The sequence below is a fragment of the Triticum urartu genome, chromosome 2, assembly GCF_003073215.2.
Source record: "Triticum urartu cultivar G1812 chromosome 2, Tu2.1, whole genome shotgun sequence".
Taxonomy (NCBI): Eukaryota; Viridiplantae; Streptophyta; class Magnoliopsida; order Poales; family Poaceae; genus Triticum; species Triticum urartu.
In genome coordinates this window covers 715,556,969-715,581,068 of record NC_053023.1, presented here as the reverse complement: position 1 = coordinate 715,581,068, position 24,100 = coordinate 715,556,969, and the positions used below count along the sequence as shown (strand labels likewise).

General features: G+C 48.3%; 1 protein-coding gene across 1 annotated transcript; it reads left to right on the top strand.

The window, feature by feature from the left end:
• Nucleotides 1-16,675: 16,675 nt before the first annotated feature.
• On the top strand, nucleotides 16,676-17,775 carry LOC125534310 (2-oxoglutarate-dependent dioxygenase 19-like). The gene has a single exon (XM_048697566.1). The coding sequence runs from the start codon at nucleotides 16,737-16,739 to the stop codon at nucleotides 17,706-17,708; it is 972 nt and encodes a 323-aa protein (XP_048553523.1). The 5' UTR covers nucleotides 16,676-16,736; the 3' UTR covers nucleotides 17,709-17,775.
• The last annotated feature ends 6,325 nt before the right edge of the window (nucleotides 17,776-24,100 follow it).

The window sequence follows — 24,100 nt, the reverse complement described above, 5'->3', positions numbered from 1 at the left end:
ACCATGACGTCTCCAAGCGCCCCCAAGGATTTTTCAGAAGGTCATCAACCCCTACCTTGTGAGGTGCTGCGACACCCTCAAGCCATTGAGATGCATGAGGGGGTGCTGCACATCCGCGATGTGAGGGGCCGAAGAAGACGGAAGCATGTGGAGACAAGACTCGAAGCAATGGAGCAACAAGTTTTCAAGTGCCAAGGGATGGTGGAACGTGAACTCAACGCCAATCACATGATGATCGCGGAGTTCACCAACAATCACAAGCTGGATGCCAACATTGGGAGACCATCTTCAAGCTTCATGAGAAAATCGAGCATCTCCAAGCCCAGATCTATGACCTGCAAACCAAAACTATGAGTATGAATACAATTTAAGAGGATGAGTTTGGCTGCAGATTTGAGGATCCCAGAGACTCGTTCCTTTCTATGATGGTGAGCCTATGCCTTGGAAGATGATGCAAGCCTACTACAAAAAATACACTTCCGTGATGATACATGTTTGTCATAGTAGGTCACGTTTTCTGTCATGCATGTACATCCATGACAATTTTATGACAGAATCAAGATAGTCATACCTGTGCTGTCGTAGAAGTGTTCCATGACATTACCAAAATTATCATCACGAAGTGTCCACTTCCATGACGATAAATCGCGCGTCACAGAAGTGCTTTCGTCAAGGGTGACCGACACGTGGCATCCACCGTAACGGAACGCCGTTAAGCTATCGGGTCGGGTTTTGGATCCGATAACCCGTTAACAGCCCCGACCAATGGGGATTTTCCATGTGTAAAATCATCATTGGCTGGAGGAAACACGTGTCGGCTCACTTGGGACAGATGTCATCCACTCATTGGACCCAGCGCCTATGATACGTCGACACAGTGGCACGGCCCAACAGAGGCCCATTCCTGTGAAAAGGCCGCCCTTTGACTTGGTCAAAAGGTGGCGGGGCCCACGGAAAGCCTGTTAACGACATGTTCGCATATAGCCCATTTACAGCCCGCTAACTCACGGCCCGTTACGGCCTACCGAATTAGGCCCAGTAGCGTCATCTGGGCCGTCCAATATGATTCCAGCCCGTTGTAACTTCCGGCCCATGTATGGCCCATGACGTATTTCGGCCCATATGAGTCCCTTTGTAACTCTTGGCCCATTAACGCCCGTGGTGAAACCGGCCCGTAATGAACAGTGTATCGCTTTATACCCATTAGCGGCCCATTATTCCATTGGGTCGTTTCCAGCCTGTGTTACCTTTCGGCCTTCTCAGGGCCCATTTATTCTTGGGCTCATTTCCAGCATTCGGTTACTTACGGCCCGTTACTGGCCTTTTCTGCTTGTGGGCCAAATTCAGCCCGTGGATACAGTCGGCCCGTTTGTGGCCCGTTAATCTGTTGGGCCATTTTCATAGCATCATCAAATACGGCCTATTAACGGCCCGTTATGGTCAGCCCATAAAATCGTACGATTTCCACTCTAGCCCGTTTACGCCCCTTATACGGCTCTACAAGGCCCATAGATGAGACGGCCTGTACGCATTGATCGAAGGCCCATAGAGCCATGATCCAGGCAGCCTAGAAGGCCACTGATCCACAGCCCATAGAAGGCCCATGGATCCGCACCAATAAGCCCAATGATCCAGCAGCCCAGGAGCCAAGATCCTACGGCCATAGAAGAGAAGCAATGCAATCTCCGTATCCCGTGAGGCCCATTACGTTACAGCCTGGAGGGCCATGTCACTTACACGTTTGCGCGAGTTGCCCCCGTTGCATGATATAGATATCATCACACAATCTCAGATTATCTACTCAATATCACCTTAAAACCTAATATCATGAGGAGTCCTGGATTAGGTTCGGGTAGCCGGACTATACCTTCAGCCGACTCCTGGACTATGAAGATACAAGATTGAAGACTTCGTCCCGTGTCGGATGGGACTTTCCTTGGCGTGGAAGGCAAGCTTGGCGATGCGGATATTCAGATCTCCTACCATTGTAACCGACTTTGTGTAACCCTAACCCTCTATCCGGTGTCTATATAAACCGGAGGGTTTTAGTCCGTAGGCAATCACTCATATACAACAATCATACCATAGGCTAGCTTCTAGGGTTTAGCCTCCTTGATCTCGTGGTAGATCTACTCTTGTACTACCCATATCATCAATATTAATCAAGCAGGACGTAGGGTTTTACCTCCATCAAGAGGGCCCGAACCTGGGTAAAACATCGTGTTCCCTGCCTCCTGTTACCATCCGGCCTAGACGCACAGTTCGGGACCCCCTACCCGAGATCCGCCGGTTTTGACACCGACATTGGTGCTTTCATTGAGAGTTCCTCTGTGTCGTCGCCTTTAGGCCCGATGGCTCCTTTGATCATCAACAACGATACGGTCCAGGGTGAGACTTTTCTCCCCGGACAGATCTTCGTCTTCGGCGGCTTCGCTCTGCGGGCCAATTCGCTCGGCCACCTGGAGCAGATCGAAAGCTACGCCCCTGGCCATCAAGTCAGGTTTGGAAGCTTAAACTACACGGCTGACATCCGCGGAGACTTGATCTTCGACGGGTTCGAGCCACGGCCAAGCGCGCCGCACTATCTCGAGGGGCATGATCTAGCTCTGCCTCCGGACAGTGTCCTGGAGGCCGCACACGCATCGGTTCCGACCCCTAACTCGGAGCCTATTGCGCCAATCGAGGATGAGCGGTTGGACGTCACCTCGGGGGCTTCGATCTCAAAGGCGATCGAGCCGAACGCTAGCCCCGCACTCTGCATGATCCGTGACCCGAGGATCCGGACTCCTTTCCGAACTCCGAACCCCCCGCGCCCCTGCCGATCGAATCCGATTGGGCGCCGATAATGGAGTTCACCGCCGCAGACATCTTTCAGCACTCGCCTTTTGGCGATATCCTGAACTCTCTCAAAGTCTCTCTCTTTATCATGAGAGCCCTGGCCGGACTACGGTCAGCAAGGATGGGATACGGACGATGAAGAAATTCAAAGCCCACCCACCACCCATTTGGTAGCCACCGTCGATAATTTAAACGACGTGCTCAACTTCGACTCCGAAGACATCGACGGCATGGACGACGATGCAGGAGACGCAGATGAACCAACGCCTATAGGGCACTGGACAGCCACCTCATCTCATGATGTATACATGGTGGATACCCCTAAAGGAAGCGATAACGAGGAAAACGGGGATGGAAAGAGGGGTCGATCTCTCGAAAAACAATCAAAGCGTCAGCGTAAACGCCGACCCAAGCCCCGCCTCGATAAAGACCCAGCCATAGAGCAGGATGAGCCGGTAGACAACGAGCATGCCTTAGAGCAACCATCCGAACAGGACAACCCGGATAGAGAAACCGAACATTCCTCCCCCGGCGAAAATGGCATTCCGGACGACCTCACGACAGACAAGCCCATGGAGCAGAAGAACCTCCACAAGAGGCTCATTGCAACCGCACGCAGCCTAAAAAAGCAGAAGCGGAAGCTAAAAACTACGGAAGATGCACTCAGAATCAGATGGAGCAAAGTAATCAATACCGCAGATAAATACGGCGACAGTCGCCGCACTAAAAGCTATCCGAAGAGAAAGCTACTGCCTGAATTCGACGAAGAGGCCTTAGAGCCCTCGCATTCAAAAAATAAGAAAGCCACACGGTCGAATAGACGACCCCATGGCCAGCATAGAGCGGCAAGCGGCGCCGTGCTTAAACCGGCATGCGACCCACTTAAGGATTCGCATCGCGGCCCAGCCAGGTCCATTTACGGGCCAAGAAAGCAAGCTCTCGTAAGAAACGCAACAAAGCCATTATCAGAATCCGGCACACCCAAATACAGGGGCGCCGCACACCCCCTATGTTTCACCGACGAGGTCCTGGATTATGAATTTCCAGCGGGATTCAAACCCGTAAACATAGAGGCATATGATGGAACAATAGACCCTGGAGTCTGGATCAAGGATTATATCCTCCACATACACATGGCTAGAGGAGATGACCTCCACGCCATAAAATACTTACCCCTCAAGCTTAAAGGGCCAGCCCGGCATTGGCTTAAAAGCCTTCCTGAAAACACAATTGGAAGTTGGGAAGAGCTCGAGGACGCTTTCCGAGCAAATTTTCAAGGGACCTATGTCCGCCCTCCGGACGCAGACGATCTCAGTCATATAACTCAACAGCCCGGAGAGTCAGCTCGGCAATTCTGGAATAGATTTCTCACTAAAAGGAATCAGATAGTCGACTGTCCGGACGCCGAAGCCCTAGCAGCTTTCAGGCATAATGTCTGAGACGAATGGCTCGCCAGACACCTCGGCCAAGAAAAGCCTAGAACAATGGCCGCACTAACAAGCCTCATGACCCGCTTTTGCGCAGGAGAGGACAGCTGGTTGGCAAGATGTAGCACCAGTGACCCAAGTACATCCGAAACTAGGGATGGAAACGGAAAACCGCAACGCAATAAGGACCGTCGCCGGACTAAGGAAAAAAGTCCGAAGAGCACGGCAATAAATGCTGGATTTAAAAGCTCGCAGCAGAATCAGAAAAAGCCGCCCCTCCAGGATAACAGGGATGATCCATCCAACTTAAACAAAATCCTGGACAGGATATGTCAAATACAGAGTACTCCCGGGAAGCATGCTAACCATACCCACAGAGATTGTTGGGTCTTCAAACAATCCGGCAGACTCAATGCCGAACACAATGGGCTCGACACACCAAGCGAAGACGAGGACGAACCCCAAAAGCAGAGCACGAGGAAACAAAAGAATTTCCCACAAGAAGTAAAAACAGTAAACTTACTTCACATAACAAAACGTGCAGCGCCCATAAAGGTACGCGCCACACGGCCTATCCCAAAGGGGTCCCGCCACTGGTTATCAAAACCAATCATCTTCGATCATCTGGATTATTCTAGAAGTATCAGGAGCGCAGGCTGGACTGCCTTAGTACTTGATCCAATAATTGGCGGACTCCAGTTTTCAAATGTCCTTATGGACGGTGGCAGTGGCCTAAACCTGATATACCAGGACACAATCGTCACATGGGGATAGACCCAGCCAGAATTCGCCACAGCAAAACCTCCTTTCAAGGGGTAGCGCCTGGTCCGGACACCCATTGCATGGGTTTTCTCCGGCTCAAAATCATATTCGGCTCTACCGATAACTTCCGCCGTGAAAAGCTAACTTTCCACATCGTCCCATTCTCAAGTCGCTATCAAGCACTACTGGGACGTGAAGCTTTCGCTCGCTTTAACGCAATACCGCATTACGCATCTCTTACGCTTAAGATGCCCGGTCCACGAGGCATCATCTCTTTGAAGGGGAAACATTGAAATGCGCCTCCCCCAAGCGGAGGACTGTGCGGCCGCTTTGACAGCCCCACAATAAAATGGCCTCACCAGCCAAAAACATCTGAACAGGTCATTAAAGACCACGAACGCGGATAGACGAGTTCGGTACAAAATTATCATTAACGCAGGCTTAACAGCCACACACCCCTGTTCTAGGGGCTCTGCACCTGTAAACTAAGAGACAATAAAGCTCAATTTTACATATTTTACTTTATAGTTTGTTTATTTTAAACTTTTGTTTGGCATGACCCTTTTTCAACTCAGTTCCTCTCTTTTTCAGATGAACGTCGTGCTGCGCCCGTCCAGGATACGGCACAACGGAGACACAGGCGCAGACGTGCAGTAGGGACCCGTTCTAAGGATTCTTTTTAGATTAAGACCCTGCGTAAACCTTTTTTACTATCTCTTGTTGCTATATATCCCCTAGTTTTCTCTGATATAAACAAGGAGGAGGCTGGCGTCTTGGCATGTGGCCATGTCAGAATTCCTGCGCGTACCTGGACAATAGGGGCTTTTCAATAAAGGGTGTTGTTTCGCCCGCACTCATAAAGACCGAATACCTTACGGAGTGTTCGGCGTCGCGAGTTTTGGCATTATATGCATCAGCTCCGAATCATGTCTTTGGTCAAATGTTGGGTTGCCCGGCTCCTGTGTTCGGCTACCTTACGTTCCGCTCTATCGGCTAAGGTAGCACCAGGAGAACTACTGCGATTGTGCCCCGGTTAGGCCGGGCGAGCACCTCAGTAGAGAAAGCCGAAAACTGACTGTCATGATGTAGCGTGAGACTGGTCAGCCACTCGATGACTATCCTGAATCTATAGGATTCCTCCGCATTAACGAAGGGCCGTTTCCCGGCCAGGCACATACGCGCCCCGAATTCGGGCGAGCGCAGTCGCCACCAGGGGCTACCTAAATAGTCCCATTGTCAAGCTCCTATGGCTAAGTGAAAGTGTTCAAGCATTATAGTCCGGTTGCCTAGCCCGCTGCGCTATCACCTCCTTTGTAGGACCAAGACGTTGGATTAAGTGTGAAAATGCATCTTCTGCGAGCACCCCCGCACTATGTGCATGGGGCTGAAGCCAACGACTGCCATCTTTCAGATTTTGTATATATATATATATATATATATATATATATATATCTTAAAAGGCCGCACAGGAGGTGTTCTAAATACTTGAAGGCACAAGTATAAAAGGCTACTACAATTTATCAAAATATTGCTTTATAATTACATATGCTATCAGAATGTAGCATCCTTCGAGCACTGCGTCTCTATTACACGAGCGCCTTCAAGGACTTCCTGAAAATAGTGCTCGGAGGGCACTCGGCTTTTGTCCGAATCTCGGGACGCAACAACGGTGGTCTCCATCTCTGCCCAGTATGTCTTGACACGGGCAAGAGCCATCCGTGCGCCCTCTATGCATGCTGACCTCTTCATCACATTGATACGCGGCACCGCGTCAAGGAATTGCTGCACCAAGCTGAAATAACTCTTCGGCTCCGATCTCCCCGGCCACAGATGACCCATGACGTACTTCATGGCGAGTCCGGACAACCTATTCAGTTCGGCCCATTGAGCCAGACGATCGTCCACTGCCAGTGGACGCTCTGGATTGTGGAACTGCGACCAGAAAAGCCTTTCCACTTCGTGATCTTTTTGATCTCGGAACTGTTCGGTCCCATCAGCAGCACTCGCGGCCAAATCCAGATAGGTGTCCTCCACACTCCACATCCGGTCCAATGGAGCAAACTTCAGATGGCAAAACTTCCTCCGCAGCATAAAGGGCTTTCCAGCAGCAATTTGTCCGGCCTCACGCAGCTCCTCCTTCGCAGCTCTCATCGCAGAGCGGGCGTCCTTGGCATCAGCAACGGCCTTTTCTAAGTCCGTCTATCTCTCCCGGTCTTCTTTCTCAAGAAGCTTGCAACGGTCAGCAGCGCTCTTTAACTTCACGGCCATCTCGGCCATCTCCTTCTTGCTTCGGCAGTGAGCAGCCTGTTCGGCTCTCAGCTCTTTAAGGGCCTTCTCGGCAGCCGCATCACTCTTTCTGGCTTGTTCCTTGACTCGGGCAAGTTCCGCCCGGAGTTTCTCCATGGCGGCTGCACCATCTGCGTCAAGCATACACATTGTAAGATACTGGCATAAAGCTCCTCTTATCAGGTGCTGCCCGAGGACTCACATACCTTGTGCTTCATCAAGCCGCTTGTTCACAATCACGATGTCGGCATCTGCCACGTCAAGTTGCCGCTTTAGCTCGGCAAATTCATCAGTCCGGCTGGATTCCGAACACTTCGCCACCTATATAACAAAGGCGACATTTTAGTCCTGGGATTATGATCCTCTGCGCGCCGTCATTTTTGACAACGCACAGAGTCTCAGGAGCTACTATCTACACAGGCGCATCTTACTTATGCGCAACTGTAAAAGTGTACATTATTTTACGTACCTCAAAACCTGTCAATAAACTCCTGACGGCCTCGTGCAATCCGCTCTCCGTGGATGAAATCCTTTCAATCACCGCGCCCATCAATGCACGGTGCTCCTCTGAGATAGAAGCTCGCCCCAGCAGAATCTTTAGCTCCTCCTGCCGAGCACCAGACGGTGCCGAACTTGTCCTATGGCCGCTTTCGAAGGCCGGACACGGAGAACCTTGGGGGGCCACATAACTATCTTTTGCCCCTGCCGGATTCGGAGAAACCCTCCACGACGACACCTCAGGGTCGCCCGCCTTGCTAGGCGGTACGGCAGGGGAAGGCGTCCCGCTCTCCATCATCTCCGGAAGAAGATCCGGGTCGTCAGAGGCGGCCCTCTTCTTCCCCTTAGGAGAGGAATTGTCGGTTCCTCCCTTCGGAATAGCCTCCTTCGAGGAGGCCATAGTTTCCTTGTCCTCCCCCTCACCTCCCTCCAAAGGCATTATCTTCAACATCCTGACAAGCACAGGATCCGGCCTGGTTTCAGGAAGGGGAGCCGGACACCTGATCAGCTTTGCTTTCGCTATCCACTCTTGTTTAAAAGGACAGCTCTTTTAGGGGCAAGTTTATGATAATTATATGAATAGCGAGTCCGGGCACAAGGTTACTTACTTGAGTATCCGGGCGATTGCAGCTTAGACCTGCGTCCTCGGTCAAATCCGGACACATTGCTTGTGATCCGAAGAACATTTTATACATCTCCGCGGGCGTTGCGCCCATGAAATGCTGGAGAGCTCGCGGTCCCTCCGGATTAAACTCCCACAGGCGAAGGGAGCGACGTTTGCCAGGCAATATTCGGCGAATCAACATAACCTACGTCACCTTGACCAGGTTGAGGTCTCTTTCTAAGAGATCCCTAATGCGGCCCTGCAACAAGGGCACGTCTTTGGATAACCCGCAATCTAATCCTTTGTTGACCCATGACGCTAGCCGTGGTGGAGGACCCGAGCGAAAGGCAGGAGGCGCCACCCACTTGGTGCCCCTGGGAGCGGTGATATAGAACCACTCTCGTTGCCACAAGCCGAGCTCCTCTTGAAAAGAGCCCTCGGGCCATGGAGCATCAGCATTCTTACTTATGACAGCGCCTCCGCACTCTACGTGCCGTCCCTCGATCATCTTCGGCTCCACTTCAAAAGTCTTGAGCCATAATACGAAGTGAGGGGTAACACGGAGGAACACTTCGCACACAACGATGAATGAGGAAATATGGAGGATGGACTCCGGAGCTAAGTCATGAAATTCCAGCCCATAATAGAACATCAGCCCCCTCACGAAGGGATCCATTGGGAAGCCTAACCCCCGAAGGAAGTGAGACATGAACACCACGCTCTCACCAGGCTGGGGACTGGGAATGGCCTGCCCTTGAGCAGGCAACCTATGCAAAATTTCGCCGGTCAGGAACTTAGCCTCCCTCAACTTTAGCGTGTCCTCCTTCGTGAAGGAGGAGGGCATCCATCGGCCTTGAAGGTCGGAACCGGACATGGTCGAAGGTCCGAAGCGCCTGGAATCTGAAGCCTAGGGTGTTGGAACTCGAGGCGACGGGCGAACTCGTTTGAGATTGAAGAAAAGGAGTAAGGCCTTGGTCTCTTTATAAGAGGTTGAATACCAAGAGCCCTCCCCGTAACCGTTTGGGACTCGCCTTTAATCGAGAAAATGTGCTAAACAGGCACGGTTGGGTTACCCACATCCGTATTGATGAGAATCCCGTAAATAAAGGGGACACGATCTCTGCTTCGACAAGACGTGCCAAGGAAACCGCCTTGCAAAACGTGCTGAGGCGGAAAAGTAAAAACGATTCGAGTAAAAGACTTGGCCGTAGTGTGATGTCACGCTGCGGGATACGTCAGCAGATTAGATTTGTGTTAATATTATTCTCTCTATGGAAATATGTGGAAGCTTTTTTGCAGAGCCGGACACTATCCTTGGTGTTTAAAATCTTCTTGAAGAATTTGGAGGAGGAACCCGCCTTGCAATGCCGAAGACAATCTGCGCGACGGACTCGTCTTTACTTCTGGATTTCAATCGGGGCAAGGCATATGGGCCGGCACGGCACGGCCTGTGTCCACCCTTTTATAAAAGAGCCGGACGTGAAGGATTGAGCTGACATGCGACTTTAAAAGGCCGGGCCGGCATGGCACGACTAGAAGTACAGATTTGCCTCTTGTGAAACCACAAATTTGCTTCCACAGAGCATATCTACACTTCACGGAAAGGAAAAAAAGGGTGTTAATTTGCCGTGGTGCACCAGTTATATCTCATCTGTTATTTGTGGATGATACTATCACTAGTAGAAAAGGGGGCAACGGTCCAGGCCGGGGCAGCCCATTAGTCCCGGTTCAGACCAGAACCGGGACCAATGGGGGCATTGGTCCCGGTTCGTGAGCCCAGGGGGCCGCCCGGGCCACGTGGGCCATTGGTCCCGGTTCGTCTGGACCTTTTGGTCCCGGTTGGCGGGACGAACCGGGACCAATGGGCCTGGCTCCTGGCCCACCACCATTGGTCCCGGTTGGTGGCCTGAACCGGGACCAAAGGCTCCCCTTTAGTCCCAATTCGTGCCACCAACCTGGACTAAATGGTCGATCCTCGTTGTGATTCACAGTTTAGTCCCACCTCGCCAACCGAAGGGCGCCCACACTGGTTTATAAGCCCGTCCCTCTCTGCCTTGTTGAGCTCCTCTCAAAATGAAAATAGATGCCCCTATACAGGAAATTTGACCTAAATTCATAATGAATTTCTCTAAAATTCATAGAAATTGATTATGAATTTAGGTTGAATTTTCACTATAGGCTCATCTATGTTCATTTTTTTAGTAAAGTTAATCACAAATTTCAAAGAATTCAAATTTTACCTATTCTAATTTGAAAACTAATGGCACTAACAGAAAGTTTATAATTTTTGGTATCTCTGCGGAGAAAGATTGTACATAGTAAATATAATACACAAAGTGTTTTCAAATTTGAAAACTAATGGCATTAACAAAAAGTTTATAATTTGAGATCTGTTAGAGATAGGTATAAAAGATAAGTAAACATGTAAAATAAGGTAAAGATAAATAAATTGCAGCAAGGTATTTTTGAGTTTTTGATTTTATAAATCCTAAAATAAAAAAGAAATCACTACAAAACAAAAAAAGTGCCACCTACTATTAAATAGCAGGAAAAAGATTGACTCAAAAATCAATTTTAACTATTCTACAAAGTGTTTTCACACAAATTTAGTAAACTAGTGATTCATAAACTAGTGATTCACACAAATTTTAAAAAATTCAAATTTAGACTATTCAAATTTTAACTATTCATAAACAAATTTTGTGACCTAAAATAAAAAAGAAATCACTACAAAACAAAAAAAGTGCCACCTACTATTAAATAGCAGGAAAAAGATTGACTCAAAAATCAATTTTAACTATTCTACAATGTGTTTTCACACAAATTTAGTAAACTAGTGATTCATAAACTAGTGATTCACACAAATTTTAAAAAATTCAAATTTAAACTATTCAAATTTTAAAGCTAATGGCACTAACAGAAAGTTTATAATTTTTGTGACCGAAAAGAAAAAAGAAATCACTAAAAAACTATAAGTATGTAGTTCTAAGTAGAAACGAAAAAATAAATAGAAAAAAAGAAAAAAAATGCCACCTACTGGGCCCCCACGGCCTGAATACGACTAGAAACCCATCCATGGGCGAGGATTCAGGCCCGCAGGAGGCCCAGTAGGCCCAAAGGCATAGCAGTGACAATTAGGCCCGTAAGCCTGCAATGGAGAGGAGCTCGAGAGGGGTGCGGCAGTGGGGCTTATAAACCACTGCGCACCCCTCTCAACAAGCGAGGTGGGACTAAACTTTCGACGCCGCAGCAGCACAAGGCCTTTGGTCCCGGTTGGTCGCACCAACCGAGACCAAAGGCCCCCTTTAGTCCCGGTTGGTGCCACCAACCGGGACCAAAGGCCGCCGCTTCCCGCCCTTTGGGCTGCCGAAAAGTGGCCTTTGGTCCCGGTTGGTGGCACCAACCGGGACTAAAGGGGGCCTTTGGCCTCGGTTGGTGCCACCAACCAGGACCAATACTCAGTCTATATATACAGCACTTGTGAAAATTTTGGTTCAGTTCTTCGATCCCGCCCCGACGACGCCGCCAGGCTGCCCCTCTGCGCCTTGCCGTCGCCGTCGCCGCCGCGCGCTGTCCCGCGCCCCTCTGACGCCGTCCCGCGCCGCCCCGACGCCGCCGCCGCCCCGCGCCACCCCGACGTGGCCGCCCTCTGGCCCGACCTTGTCGTCGATCGCCGCCCTCTGTCGCGCCTCGTCGTTGCCGCCCAATGAGCCCCGGCCCCTCCCTTCCCCCACGCCGCCGCCCCTGCCTTCTCTGCTTGCCGCGCGCCACCGCCACCGCCCCGGCCTGCTCTGCTTTGCCGCGCGCTGCCGCCACCGCCGCCGCCCCGGCCTGTTTTTTCATATATTTTTTTGTAATTCATTCTATATATGGATGTTGTATGTATATGTATATATGCAGATGTATGTTTATGTATATATGGATGTTTTTTTCATATATTTTTATGTGATACATTGATATGTATGAATTGATGTATGGTTTTTTTTTGTTCATAGAATTTTTTTTGTCAATTTATGTATATTTAAGGTTACATTTAATGTTAGTTGATTTAATGCATTTGAGGTTATTAGTTCTACTGTTAGTGCATTTTAGGATAGTACATTCTAGGTTAGTGCTTTGAACTAGTTTAATTAGTAGTTGAATTAGTTGATTTAATAAGTACTACTTTATTTTACTATATATACAAGTAGTTTATTTTTAGTTAGTACTAGTTTATTTTATTTATAGTAATTAAGTGCTTATATTAGTAGTAGTTGAACTGGTTGATTTAAGAAAACTAGTTTATTTACTATATATAGAAGTAGTTTATTTTTAGCAAGAAAATTAATAGAACTAGTTTATTTTTTTAGTTAAAGCAATTATTCCCGCATCGACGTGGACGATGCCTATCCCGCATCCTCGTCGTCGAGTCGGCGGAGGACGACACCTGCTTGACCAGATGGGCCATGTCCGGGACTGGGCTCCGCCGGGGTGGTACTGGGAGGCGCTACCTTCCGGGGGGCGTAGCTTGGTGAGGAGCCAGCCCGTCGTTGACCCGATCCTTGTTTGGTGGCGGTCGCGTGGGCCAGTGACGGTGCCGAGGCTTCCGGACACCGCGGAGGTGGTACATCACCGTGTCAGCGAGGAGGACGAGCACGTCCGTCGCTACATGGTTGCGTTGGAGGGCAGGTTCGAGAATACCTGGCAGGTTCTTCAGGGATCTCACTGGAGCTATGATCCTGTGATGGTTCCTTCCCTTTGGGTGTCCACCGCCCGCGCCGATACCCGTCGGGCGCTACGGTTCTAGCTGTACTGGCGATATGTATGATATATAGTATTCGACGTGTATTAGTGATAATATTCGATGTACGGACACATGGAGATGATGTAGTTTTTCTTATAATTGAAGGCATCCTAATTTGAATACTACTTTATTTTGCGATTTGATTTTTCTTATTGAATGCTCAAATTGGAGAGCACTATGCAAGGCATATGCATATGATTAGTTGAATAATAATGATCTAATTTAGTCTTTGAATTATGAACGTATAGGAAATGTCATCATCGGACGACGGAAGTCTCCTAGGGGAGTGCGACTGGTGCCACGACGATCGAGGTCAGTGCGACAGGCCTCACCTGGATGATGGTCGGCGCTTCAGCATTAAGCTCGAGGAGACCTTCGAAGTTGAAATGGTACGCAACGACGACAAGTGTTTTTTTTCATAATTAAGCATGACTTCAACTATTTCAATGTGTAATTTTCATTTTTTACAATTCGAGTATAGTTTATCCCATGCCATGCAAGACCCTATGTCTTGGAGAGGATGGATTTTGAAGACCATGAAAATTTTGAAACGAAGAAAATTCACCTAAGGACCCATCATGATGTGGATTTTGAAGTAAAGTTGTATAATGCTGAGAGCGTAACCCATTTTGGTTGCAAAAATTGGGAAGCATTTTGCAAATTGTATGGTTTTGATGAGGGTATGCTTGTCACCATGGATCTTGGTGATCCTGAAATCGAGCAAGACAATATGGACATTTGGGTCCTTGTTGATACTCCTCCAGTTCTACCGCTATGTGAGTTTCTCAAACATAGTTAATTATTAACTAATTTATATTGTTCATTTCAAAATAGTTGACAGCTTATTTCCATTGACAGCTTATTTTGAAGTATCAAAGAATGTGCAGAAGATGGTAGATAGAACTTACTACACCGATGGCTCTGAGTTAACTTACAAGAAGAAAACTCATCTGGTTGGATTTTGTAATGATCTTGAGAATTACAATATCTACAATCGAACTCCTCAACATTATGGTCAATACGTGCCACTAGTGCACGTGTTGAACTACGGTAACTACCATGGAGATACCCTGGTAAGATTTTTTTACTATTACGACATCCGTGCATCTTTTTGCATACTTCTAAAACTAGTACATCATTGCTAACTACGAAGTTATTACTATGTTTTTCAACAGAGAATCCCAGAGGATTGTGTGCCTCATTTGATGTATCAGAATAGCGGCAGCCTTCGTGTTTTGAACATATATCCAGGTCATCCTACGAATCTCAACTGTCCATACCGGATTTCTAGAAGAAGTGGAGACATGACAATCAAAGAATGGAAAAAATGTATGGACAGTCGTAAGGAGCTTCTTGGAAGCAAAAGGAAGCGAGGCGCAAGAATTGGAGACAAGATGATCTCCATTCTTCATAATGGAGAGTCAGGGTGTATATTGTTTTATGCTATTTTACCTTAAGTGTGTTTAGGTCCTACCTGATACTGATGATCATGTGTGCTAAGAACAATTATGTAGGGTTGTTGGGTTCGATGACTATGAGGATGATGATCGTATGACTTATTATTAATAACGAGTAGAAGTTGTATGATGATGCTTGATTTTAGTAGGACTTGTTATTATATATGATGATGTATGATGCGAGCATGCATGAGTTATTATATATCTGCGGGTGAAATAAACATAGCAGTAGTGTTGGTAAACCAAGGATGAAGATATAAGAGAGGACACTTCTCTCTATTAGCTAGCTAATAACAACCTAAAAATAGCCCCCTAAACCCCTAAAACAGCCACTCTTTTTAATAAAGAAAAGAAAAACCTCAGCTCCAGCCAGTTGCTGACGCGTGGAAGCCTTTTGGTCCCGGTTGGTGCCACCAACCGGGACCAAAGGCCCCCCTGCCTGGGCTGCCGGCAGCGGCCACGTGGAGCCCCATCTGTCCCGGTTCTGGTTTGAACCGAGACTAAAGGGTGAGGGTATTAGTAACGACCCTTTAGTCCCGGTTCGGGAACCGGGACTAAAGGCCCTTATGAACCGGGACAAAAGGCCGGTTTTCTACTAGTGTATGTTGCTATTTGAAGCATCTGGCCAACAGGCAAGCATTGTTAAAGGCTTGTTGAACACATACTCATCAACGACTGCTCAACTTATCACGTTAAAGGCAAAATGGTGATTGGCGGGGAGCATTCTAGAGGCTCGTCATCAACTATGGTTCAGCCCAAAGAGCCAGGACTCCGGTGGGCGCTGCCGCCGGCGGGATGGACGGCATTGAGCATTGACGGCTCATTCTGCATGTACAATGAGACGGCAGGTGCCGGTATGGTCTTATGGGATTCTGCAAGAGCGATCATATACTCTTCTTGCAGAGAGCTGCGGTCATGTACGTCTGCCGCTCGAAGCAGAACTTGAAGCATGCAGGGAGGGGATCCAGCTTGCGCTCCAATGGACAACGTTGCCAATTGTAGTCGAGATGGACAGCCTGGAGGCCACACAACTCGTCCAAGACAAGAGTTTAGACAGATCAGCGAATGCTATGCTGATAGAAGAAATCAAGACTAGTCTTGAATCTCGAAGGGAGTTCTTAATCAAGCACATTAGACGTGAGCAAAATAATGTAAGCCACTACATGGCTAACTTTGGCAGGAGAGAAAGACGTACTGCCGTTTGGCTTAAATCTGGACCTGGAGATGTACTGAACATTTGTAAGGCAGATGTACCTGCTGCTTGATTAATATATAACTCTTTTTCCACCGTAAAAAAAAACTTATTAACCCATATAAGTGTTCCATCCTTTTCTCGGACAAATGCATTGATGAAGTGGCGGATGAGGTCAAGAGTACCTTGGAGGTTATGCAACAAGTATTTGAACCAAAATATCTGGGGCTTCCGGTGCATGAGGGAAGAGCACATAAAGGACAATTTGAAACCCTACAGAAAAGATTGAGGAAGAGACTTGTCGATTGGAGTGAACAATATGTATCCTCTGGTAATAAAGAAATTTTGATTAAAACTGTGGCGCAAGCAATCCCCATATGTGTGATGAGTGTGTTTCGTTTGTTGGCTTCTGTTTGTGATGATTTAACCCGGATGATGAGGCAATATTGGTGGGGAGTGGAGAATGGCAAGCGGAAAATGGCTTGGCTCATTGGGAGAAAATAGTCTTACCCAAGGATATGGGTGTGGCATGGGATTCAGAGACATAAGAGCCTTTAACCAGGCGCTGCTTGCGAAGCAAGCATGGAGGTTGCTTGACAGTCCAGATAGTTTGTGTGCATGGGTTGAACATAACATGAGAGAGATTGCTTTGGTGGATATGCATTGATTCATAGTCTTGCTATACATGGAAGGTATTAACCACCGAATCATATCATATCTGTTTTACATCAATTACATGAGATATTCTACACATAAGCATCTGCTATAAGTACAGACGTTATATTCTAACGACTGCGTGTAACCATCCATCCCCTGCTTTACTTCAAGAACGCAAGACACACCACTAGGCTTGGCCGAAGAAGCTACGGACCCATCGAGCACCAGGCACATGGCGGCCAGCAACGGCGGCGCTCTCCCGGTGGTGGACCTGGCGCCGTTCTTCGCCGGGGACGGTGCCCACGACAACAGCGCGCGCGCCCGGGCCATCGAGGCCGTGCGCCAGGCGGGCCAAGCGACCGGGTTCTTCCGCGCGGTGAACCACGGCGTGCCGCGCGAGCTCATGGCACGCGCTTTGGAGCTATCGGCAGCGTTCTTCGCGCTCCCGGACGAGGAGAAGGCCAAGGTGCGGCCCGCCGAGGCCTCCTCCAACGCTCCGCTCCCGGTGGGGTACGCGCGGCAGCCGGCACACTCCGCCGACAAGAACGAGTACCTGCTCCTCTTCAACCCCAAGCTCTTGCTCAACAAGTACCCCGCCGAACCGGCCGGACTCAGGGGTGCGTTGGAGGAGTGCTTCGCCAAGCTCACCGACCTAGGGCTGCTCATGCAGGACATCCTGAACGAGTGCATGGGCCTGCCGCCGGGCTTCCTCGCCGAGTACAACTCCGACCGTGGCTTCGACTTCCTCACGGCGCTGCGCTACTTCCCGGCGACAACCGACGAGAACAACGGCAGCAGCGCGCACGAGGACGCCAACTGCATCACCTTCGTACTACAGGACGACGTCGGGGGCCTGGAGGTGCGCGGCGTCGACGGCCGCTGGGTCCCCGCGGAGCCCGTGGAGGGCAGCATCGTCGTCAATGTGGGCGACGTTCTGCAGGTGCTGAGCAACAAGAAGTTCAAGAGCGCCACGCACAGGGTGGTGAGGAGGCCGGAGGCGCACCGCCACTCCATCGTCTTCTTCCTCAACCTCCACGGCGACAAGTGGGTCGAGCCGCTGCCGGAGTTCGCGGGCGACGTCGGCGAGCCGCCGCGCTACAGGGGGTTCCGATACAACGAGTACATGCAGCTGCGGATGAGGAACAAGACCCACCCGCCGTCCAGGCCCGAGGACGTCGTCCACATCACCTATTACGAGATCTAGCTTCCATGGTCCATGGGTACTCTGTACTGCGCCTTTTATTATGTTCTCAAATTTCAGCTCGTCTGTGGTGTGAATGTTGGATTAATTATGCATCTCCGGGATACCATTAGCAGGAACTGATTACATCTAGATCACCTAAAAAGCATGAACAGAGAAGGTTTAGGAAATCTTTACATGTCATGGCAATGGACATGATCGCCTGCTCGATGCAGGCGTGATGCAGGGGTGATGTAGTCAAGGTAGCAGTCCTCCTCAACGTCCTGATGCCCTCAGGACGCCACCGGCACTGCCCGGGGACAGCAGCGGCGGCTGGAGTAGGTCTTCCCGTCGCTGCAGCGCTCCCCCCGACCGGATGGGGTGAGAGAATATCGGGAGGGGAGTGAAACCGTACGAAAATTATGATTGCGCGGGCTGCCAACCCTCTCCCGTACCCCCTTTTATGTAGCGCTGGCGATAGGGGACCTAAACCATCAGTTGGTTTGGGCGCCCCCGATCAGGGCGTCTTAGTTGGGATAAAAAGCCCACATACGTTGGTGTGTGGGGCCTTTTTCTTTAACGTTATCTTTTTCTTTTTTTCTGTTAGACTAATAGATCTAACTGGCCTGTTAAGCCATCAGATCAAAACCAACAGTGAACAGTAGCCTGAAGTTATTTTTGCCTTCAGTCGAATGTGGTAACCATCGGATTGTAATCCAAAGCTTTAGAGTATCTACAACCGACCCCTAGCTTGTACTCTCTATATATCTTCTGGTGAATGACCGGTCACTTATTTTCCATCTAACTGGACCGGGCAAATTCAACCCAGATGTCCGGCAGACTGACACCTTCAAGACCTAATCTACATGTAGGGTGGATATATAGATGCTTGGACACGTCGGCCACGTCGGACTGACGGCTCGGGCCGTGCCAAATCTCTTGAAGACATCCCCAACCTTGCCTGATCCATCCTTTTTCTCTCCTCCTTTTTGCCCCGTCCGCATAACCGCCATAGTAGCTCCTCCACGGTTGCTCTCGGATGCTTGCTTGTAGTAAGACCGCGACCACATGCTTGAACACTTGCAATTTGCACGCACCACGGTGAAGGTGTTTGGACTAGAGTATCTGAGAGAACCAAGTGTGAAGGACACATACACTTCAGTTGATTGCATGCACCGGCAATGGAAGAATTATCCGAAAGGTTTGCGTGCACACTACAAAGGTCACACCAAAGAGGTTGCCATTATACTTCAAGCAGTGACATCGAAGGATTTGTGGAGTTAGCATGCTTACTTTGCCACACCTGGTTCTAACAATGATATCAATGTACTCAAGCGATGTTCTTTGTTAAAGAGACTTGTGATGGGGAGTCTTCCGCGTACAACTACGCCATCAATGGGCACAACTACAACATCGGGTACTACCATTCCGATGGCATATAATATATCCTCAATGGATAACGTCTGTGAAGACTATATCCGGTCCTCATGGCACGAAACATGGGAAACACACGTGAGGCGAGAATTTTTTTTTATTTTAATTTGAGATGAAGATGAGGTTTTTTCTTTAAAATAGGAAAACAGACAAATAACTTTCCCTGAAGCGGCCCGCAATGATAGGCCCCAACCACTAGTGTACCAATAACCAAGGAAGTGTCACTACATGCGCTAAATGCGAGCTCACTAGTTAGAGGGTACCCGTTGCAAATGTTGCTCTTACTCCTCTCGTGGTGGTAACTGACGCACTGCATGTGCGATAGTTGTCACAACCTACGAGTTTTGTGTCTTTTCTGTAGATTTATTTTTCTCAAACATTTTCTTTCTTGAACCATCCATCCAAATCACAAACTGTTTTCATCATTAACAGGTTTGAACAATTTTTCCGTCAAAAACATGAAATTAAAAAACTAGAAAAAAATCAAAAAACAAATGGAAAACTGAAAAAAGGGAAACCAAAGCATAGCTGAGCTTTTCACTTTTCAGGAAGCACAACTATGTTTTTGAGTTTTCAAGAAGTAGAACTGTGTTTTTTTTTCACCTTTTGGAAAGCGCAACCATGTTTCTTTTCTTTCAAGAAGTACAAATGTCCTTCATACAAAAGCACTACTGCTTTTCCACTTTCCGCGAAGTGGAACAATGTTTTTTACCTCGCGAGAAATACAAATGTGCTTCATACGGAAGTACAATTGCGTTTTCCTCTTTTCGGGAAGCACAACTATGAAAGACACATATGTGCTTCATGCCGAAACAAAAACACAACTCTACTTTTCAGCATCCGGCGCATCTGTGCTTTACGATGAAAAAAAGTTAAAAAAAAGTCACAAAAACCTAAGACTCCCGACTCGTAGATAGAGACCGAGGACAAAACTTTGTGGGCCTATGGTAATATGGCCCAGCCGACGCGTGGGTTATCCATTCACCTCATGCACCTACAAAAAAAATTATCCCATCATCTATATCTATACCAATATAAAAAGACCCAAAGGAGCAGATCCAATTGATCTCGACCCTCAAACTAAGTCAATCCAACGACCTAGATTGCTCCAATGGTGAGCGTTCAACGTGTTTAATATGCAATTAATATCATACCAAATATTGCACTAATCATATAATTAACATACAAATAATATCATACCTAATATCCACATGCAATTAATATATTGCCTAAATATTAACGTGCGTTGCACGTGCGTATTTACTAGTCCCCTTAAAACAATCATCCCATAAAAAAAGTCTCTCTCTTTTTTTTGCGGGAAAAAAAGTGTCTCAAAAAGATAAAAAAATAAAAAACAAGAAGAGAAGAAAGGGCATGACGGCTAGACCTAGATCGCACTCCCCATCCCGATCTCCTCGACGCCGCCGCCGCCGCTCATCCAACAACGCCAGCTTCAATTAGTGCGACGGAATAAGTTCTGTTGCAGGTATTGTGGAAGTATCTTCTGTAACGCCAGGAGAAGATCAAATACTACGATAATCTAATTCGTGTTCTCTGTTTTGTAGGAGTTGGGAGAATTAAAATGAAGGCGCGACAGTTCTTGAACGTGGTGATGCAGAGGTCTGGCAGTGGCAGCTTGTACACGGTAAGCCGCATCAAGGCCGGGGAGCAACTCTTCTACCGGTCCACGGCGGAAGCAAAAAGGCGGCAGCAGCAGCAGCGCAACCCAAGGAGGGGAATACGACGCTGCCATCATCAGCCGTGGCGCCACCATGGACGGAGAACATCTCGCGGATGCCTCCGCCCAGGCTCAGATTGGAAGCATACCGCTTAGACGGCCCAAGGCTCGATTTTTTGCCCTTCTACGGACGAGGCGGCGATGGCAAGATCCTCTCCATGGACTCGGCGGGCAACACCGTCCTCTGCAACGCCGTCCGCGGTTCCATCCAGCCCGTTCCCTGCCTTAACGAACCCAAGGGGGACAGCCCCGTCTCCTTGTCTATCATTCGTCCGGACACCTCCCATCAAGCCTTGTACGTCATGGACAGGTTTCCCGCTGCTCGCAATGCTTTCATCTTCGAAGCCCTCATCTACGGCAAGAATAGCTGGGAGTGGCACCGGCTCCCTCGGCCGCCCTACGTCAACAACCAAGCCTATAACCGCACAGCCATCCAGTCCTACATGTTGCTTGGTGATGGCGAGACCATCTGCATATCCTCCGCTGGGCCAAGCTCCATCGGCACCTACTGCTTCGATACGGTTAGCTGCACCTGGGAAAAGGTTGGCCGCTGGACCCTGCCGTTCCATGGACGGGCTGAGCATGTCCCTGAGCTTTGCAACCTCTGGTTCGGCATGGCCGGCAACAGCGCCAACAGCTTGTGCGCGCTGGACCTCTCCAACCTTGGCAGGGCTCCCAAGTTGCTGCATGACTGGCAGGTCCTCGACACGCCTCATGGATGGGTGCAGAAAAGGGGTAGCCTGCTATACCTTGGAGCCGGCAGGTTTTGCATCTTCAAAAAATTTGACACCGGGGAGCAAGACGCTCAGGGTAATCCCAGCAACACAGCGGCTGTGCTCACCGGTGTGGAGGTAGTCCACAGAGGCACAGAGGATCATCTCAACTCAAAATGATCAAGCACAAGTCCTTTATCAGCTATGCCGGCATCCAGTGTGTTCTTTAAGTCACCAATTAAGGCCATGTACGGTTAATCCTCTCCCCATGGTAATGGGATGGGATCATGGGAGGACTTGCGGATTTCATTCAACTCAACACCTTTCAATCTCCACAAACCTGAACTAAACAACCCTAATGTTTAGGGGAGAAAATACGTTCGCTGACAACATGCATGCTCCCTGCTATTTTGCGGCAGCCAGACCAATGTGGACGTAACTTACGCTCAATCAAAAGTAGCCCAATCAGAATCGTGGCCGGAATAGGTAGGCAGTGTAGGTCGCATTGGGGAAAAGTATCATGTGCATCCAACCATTTGGAAAATTCTTGGGAAAATATATATGTTATAGTAGAAACACGAACATATCGTTCCACAAATTCCATATGCAAATTAGTTACATATAAGTAGTATGAGAAATAAAAATGGCTCAAACCATAAAATTCACATCAAAATTAATACATCGTTGCATAGAGGACCTAGGAAGAAAAAAATACAACATTGCCCTTCCTTTTTGCATATATGACTCCAAACCATACAGGAGAAACACAATTAAGTCATATCGCATATAGGACTCTAAACCATACAAGAGGATTGCAAGTGATGGGAGGGGATTTAGCGGGGTTTTGACTTGCAGATTTCATTCCACTCAACCCCTTTCAATCTCCACAAACCTGAACCAAACAACTCGATCTAATGTTTAGGGGAGAAAATGCGTTCGCTGAAAACATGATCCCTTCTACTTTGCGGCAGCCGGATCAACATGGATGTACCCTTCGCTGACAACATGATCCCTTCTACTTACGCTGACAATAAAAAATGGCCCAATCGGAAGCGCCCTCGCAATCGGTAGGCAGGGTAGGCCGCATCATCGCCGGACTGGTAGGCACGGTAGGTCGCACCGGGGAAAAGTATCATGTGCACCCAACCATCTGGTGCACCTAATGTTCGGAAATTCTTGGAAAAGTTATGTTATAGTAGCAACATGAAAATATCATTCCATAGAATTTCATATGCAAATTAGTAACATAGTACTATGAGAAATAAAAATGGCCCAAATCAGAAAATGCATATCAAAATTAATGCATCACTGCATAGAGGAACTAGGAAGAACAAAAAAATTACAAGATCGCCCTTCCTTGTTTGCATATATGACTTCAAACTATACAAGAGAAATGCAATTGAGTCATATCGTAGATACAACTCTAAACCATACAAGAGGATTGCAAATGATTACATTGTTTTAAATAGCGCCCTGTAGCGTTTAGAGAGGTTCTGCGCTAAGGGACTATGGTCATAACACATGACCAAGCGTTTTAGCTATAGCATTTAGGGAGGTCCACTGCTATGAGGCGTAGCCCACTTGAAACTATGATTTGAGTCATATCACACGTAACCGACGAGGTCATTGTCTTCGACACAAACCTTACCAGCGATGGGCAAGGGGATAAGGGCCTCGCATGGAGGTTGAAGATGGCACATTCATAAGCATTTCCTTTGTTGATATGCAAAAAAAATTACGAGAAAACTTCTGATGTACTCATCTTCAATCATGACAGTACAACGAATACCAGAAAAATAATAAAAATTACATCTATATCCGTAGATTACCTAGTGACGACTACAAGCATTGAAGCGAGCCGAAGCCACGCCGCCGTCATCACCCCTCCCTCGCCGGAGGCGGGCAACACTTCTTGTAGTAGATAGTCGGAAAGTTGTTGTGCTAAGGCCCCATATGACCAACACACTAGAATAGAAACCACCGATGTTGAAGACTAGCGTAGATAAGAAGGTCAGCCCAAAGACACGCAAATGTAGACGAACTACGAGCAGATCCAAGAAAATCTACCAAGGACAAATCCGCCGGAGACACACCTCCACACACTCACTGACGATGATAGAAGCACCACCGGGACGGGGGCTAGGCGGGAGAACCTGATTCCATCTTCAGGGAGCCGCCACCGTCTCGTCTTCCTGAGCAGGACACAAACCCTAACAAAACTCAAAGGAACATATAAAAAACGAAGCCCTCCCGCCGGCAAGGGCCGGGATCCACTATGCCACACCATGGCCCTAAGGCCACCGAAGACGATGCGGACCGGCAGCGCCGCCGACATGAGGCAGAGAAACCCTAGTCTTTTTGAGGGGAGGAGGCAACTGCCGTACGTAAATTGTGTAACGAACTGCAAAAAGAATTGGACAAACTTGTTGATATGCAATGTCTCCAACTATACTCTTGCAATCCTATGCCCAAAATCTCTCCCAGGATCATGTCATGTGGTTAGAGGCCAAAAAATTTATTACAATTTATTT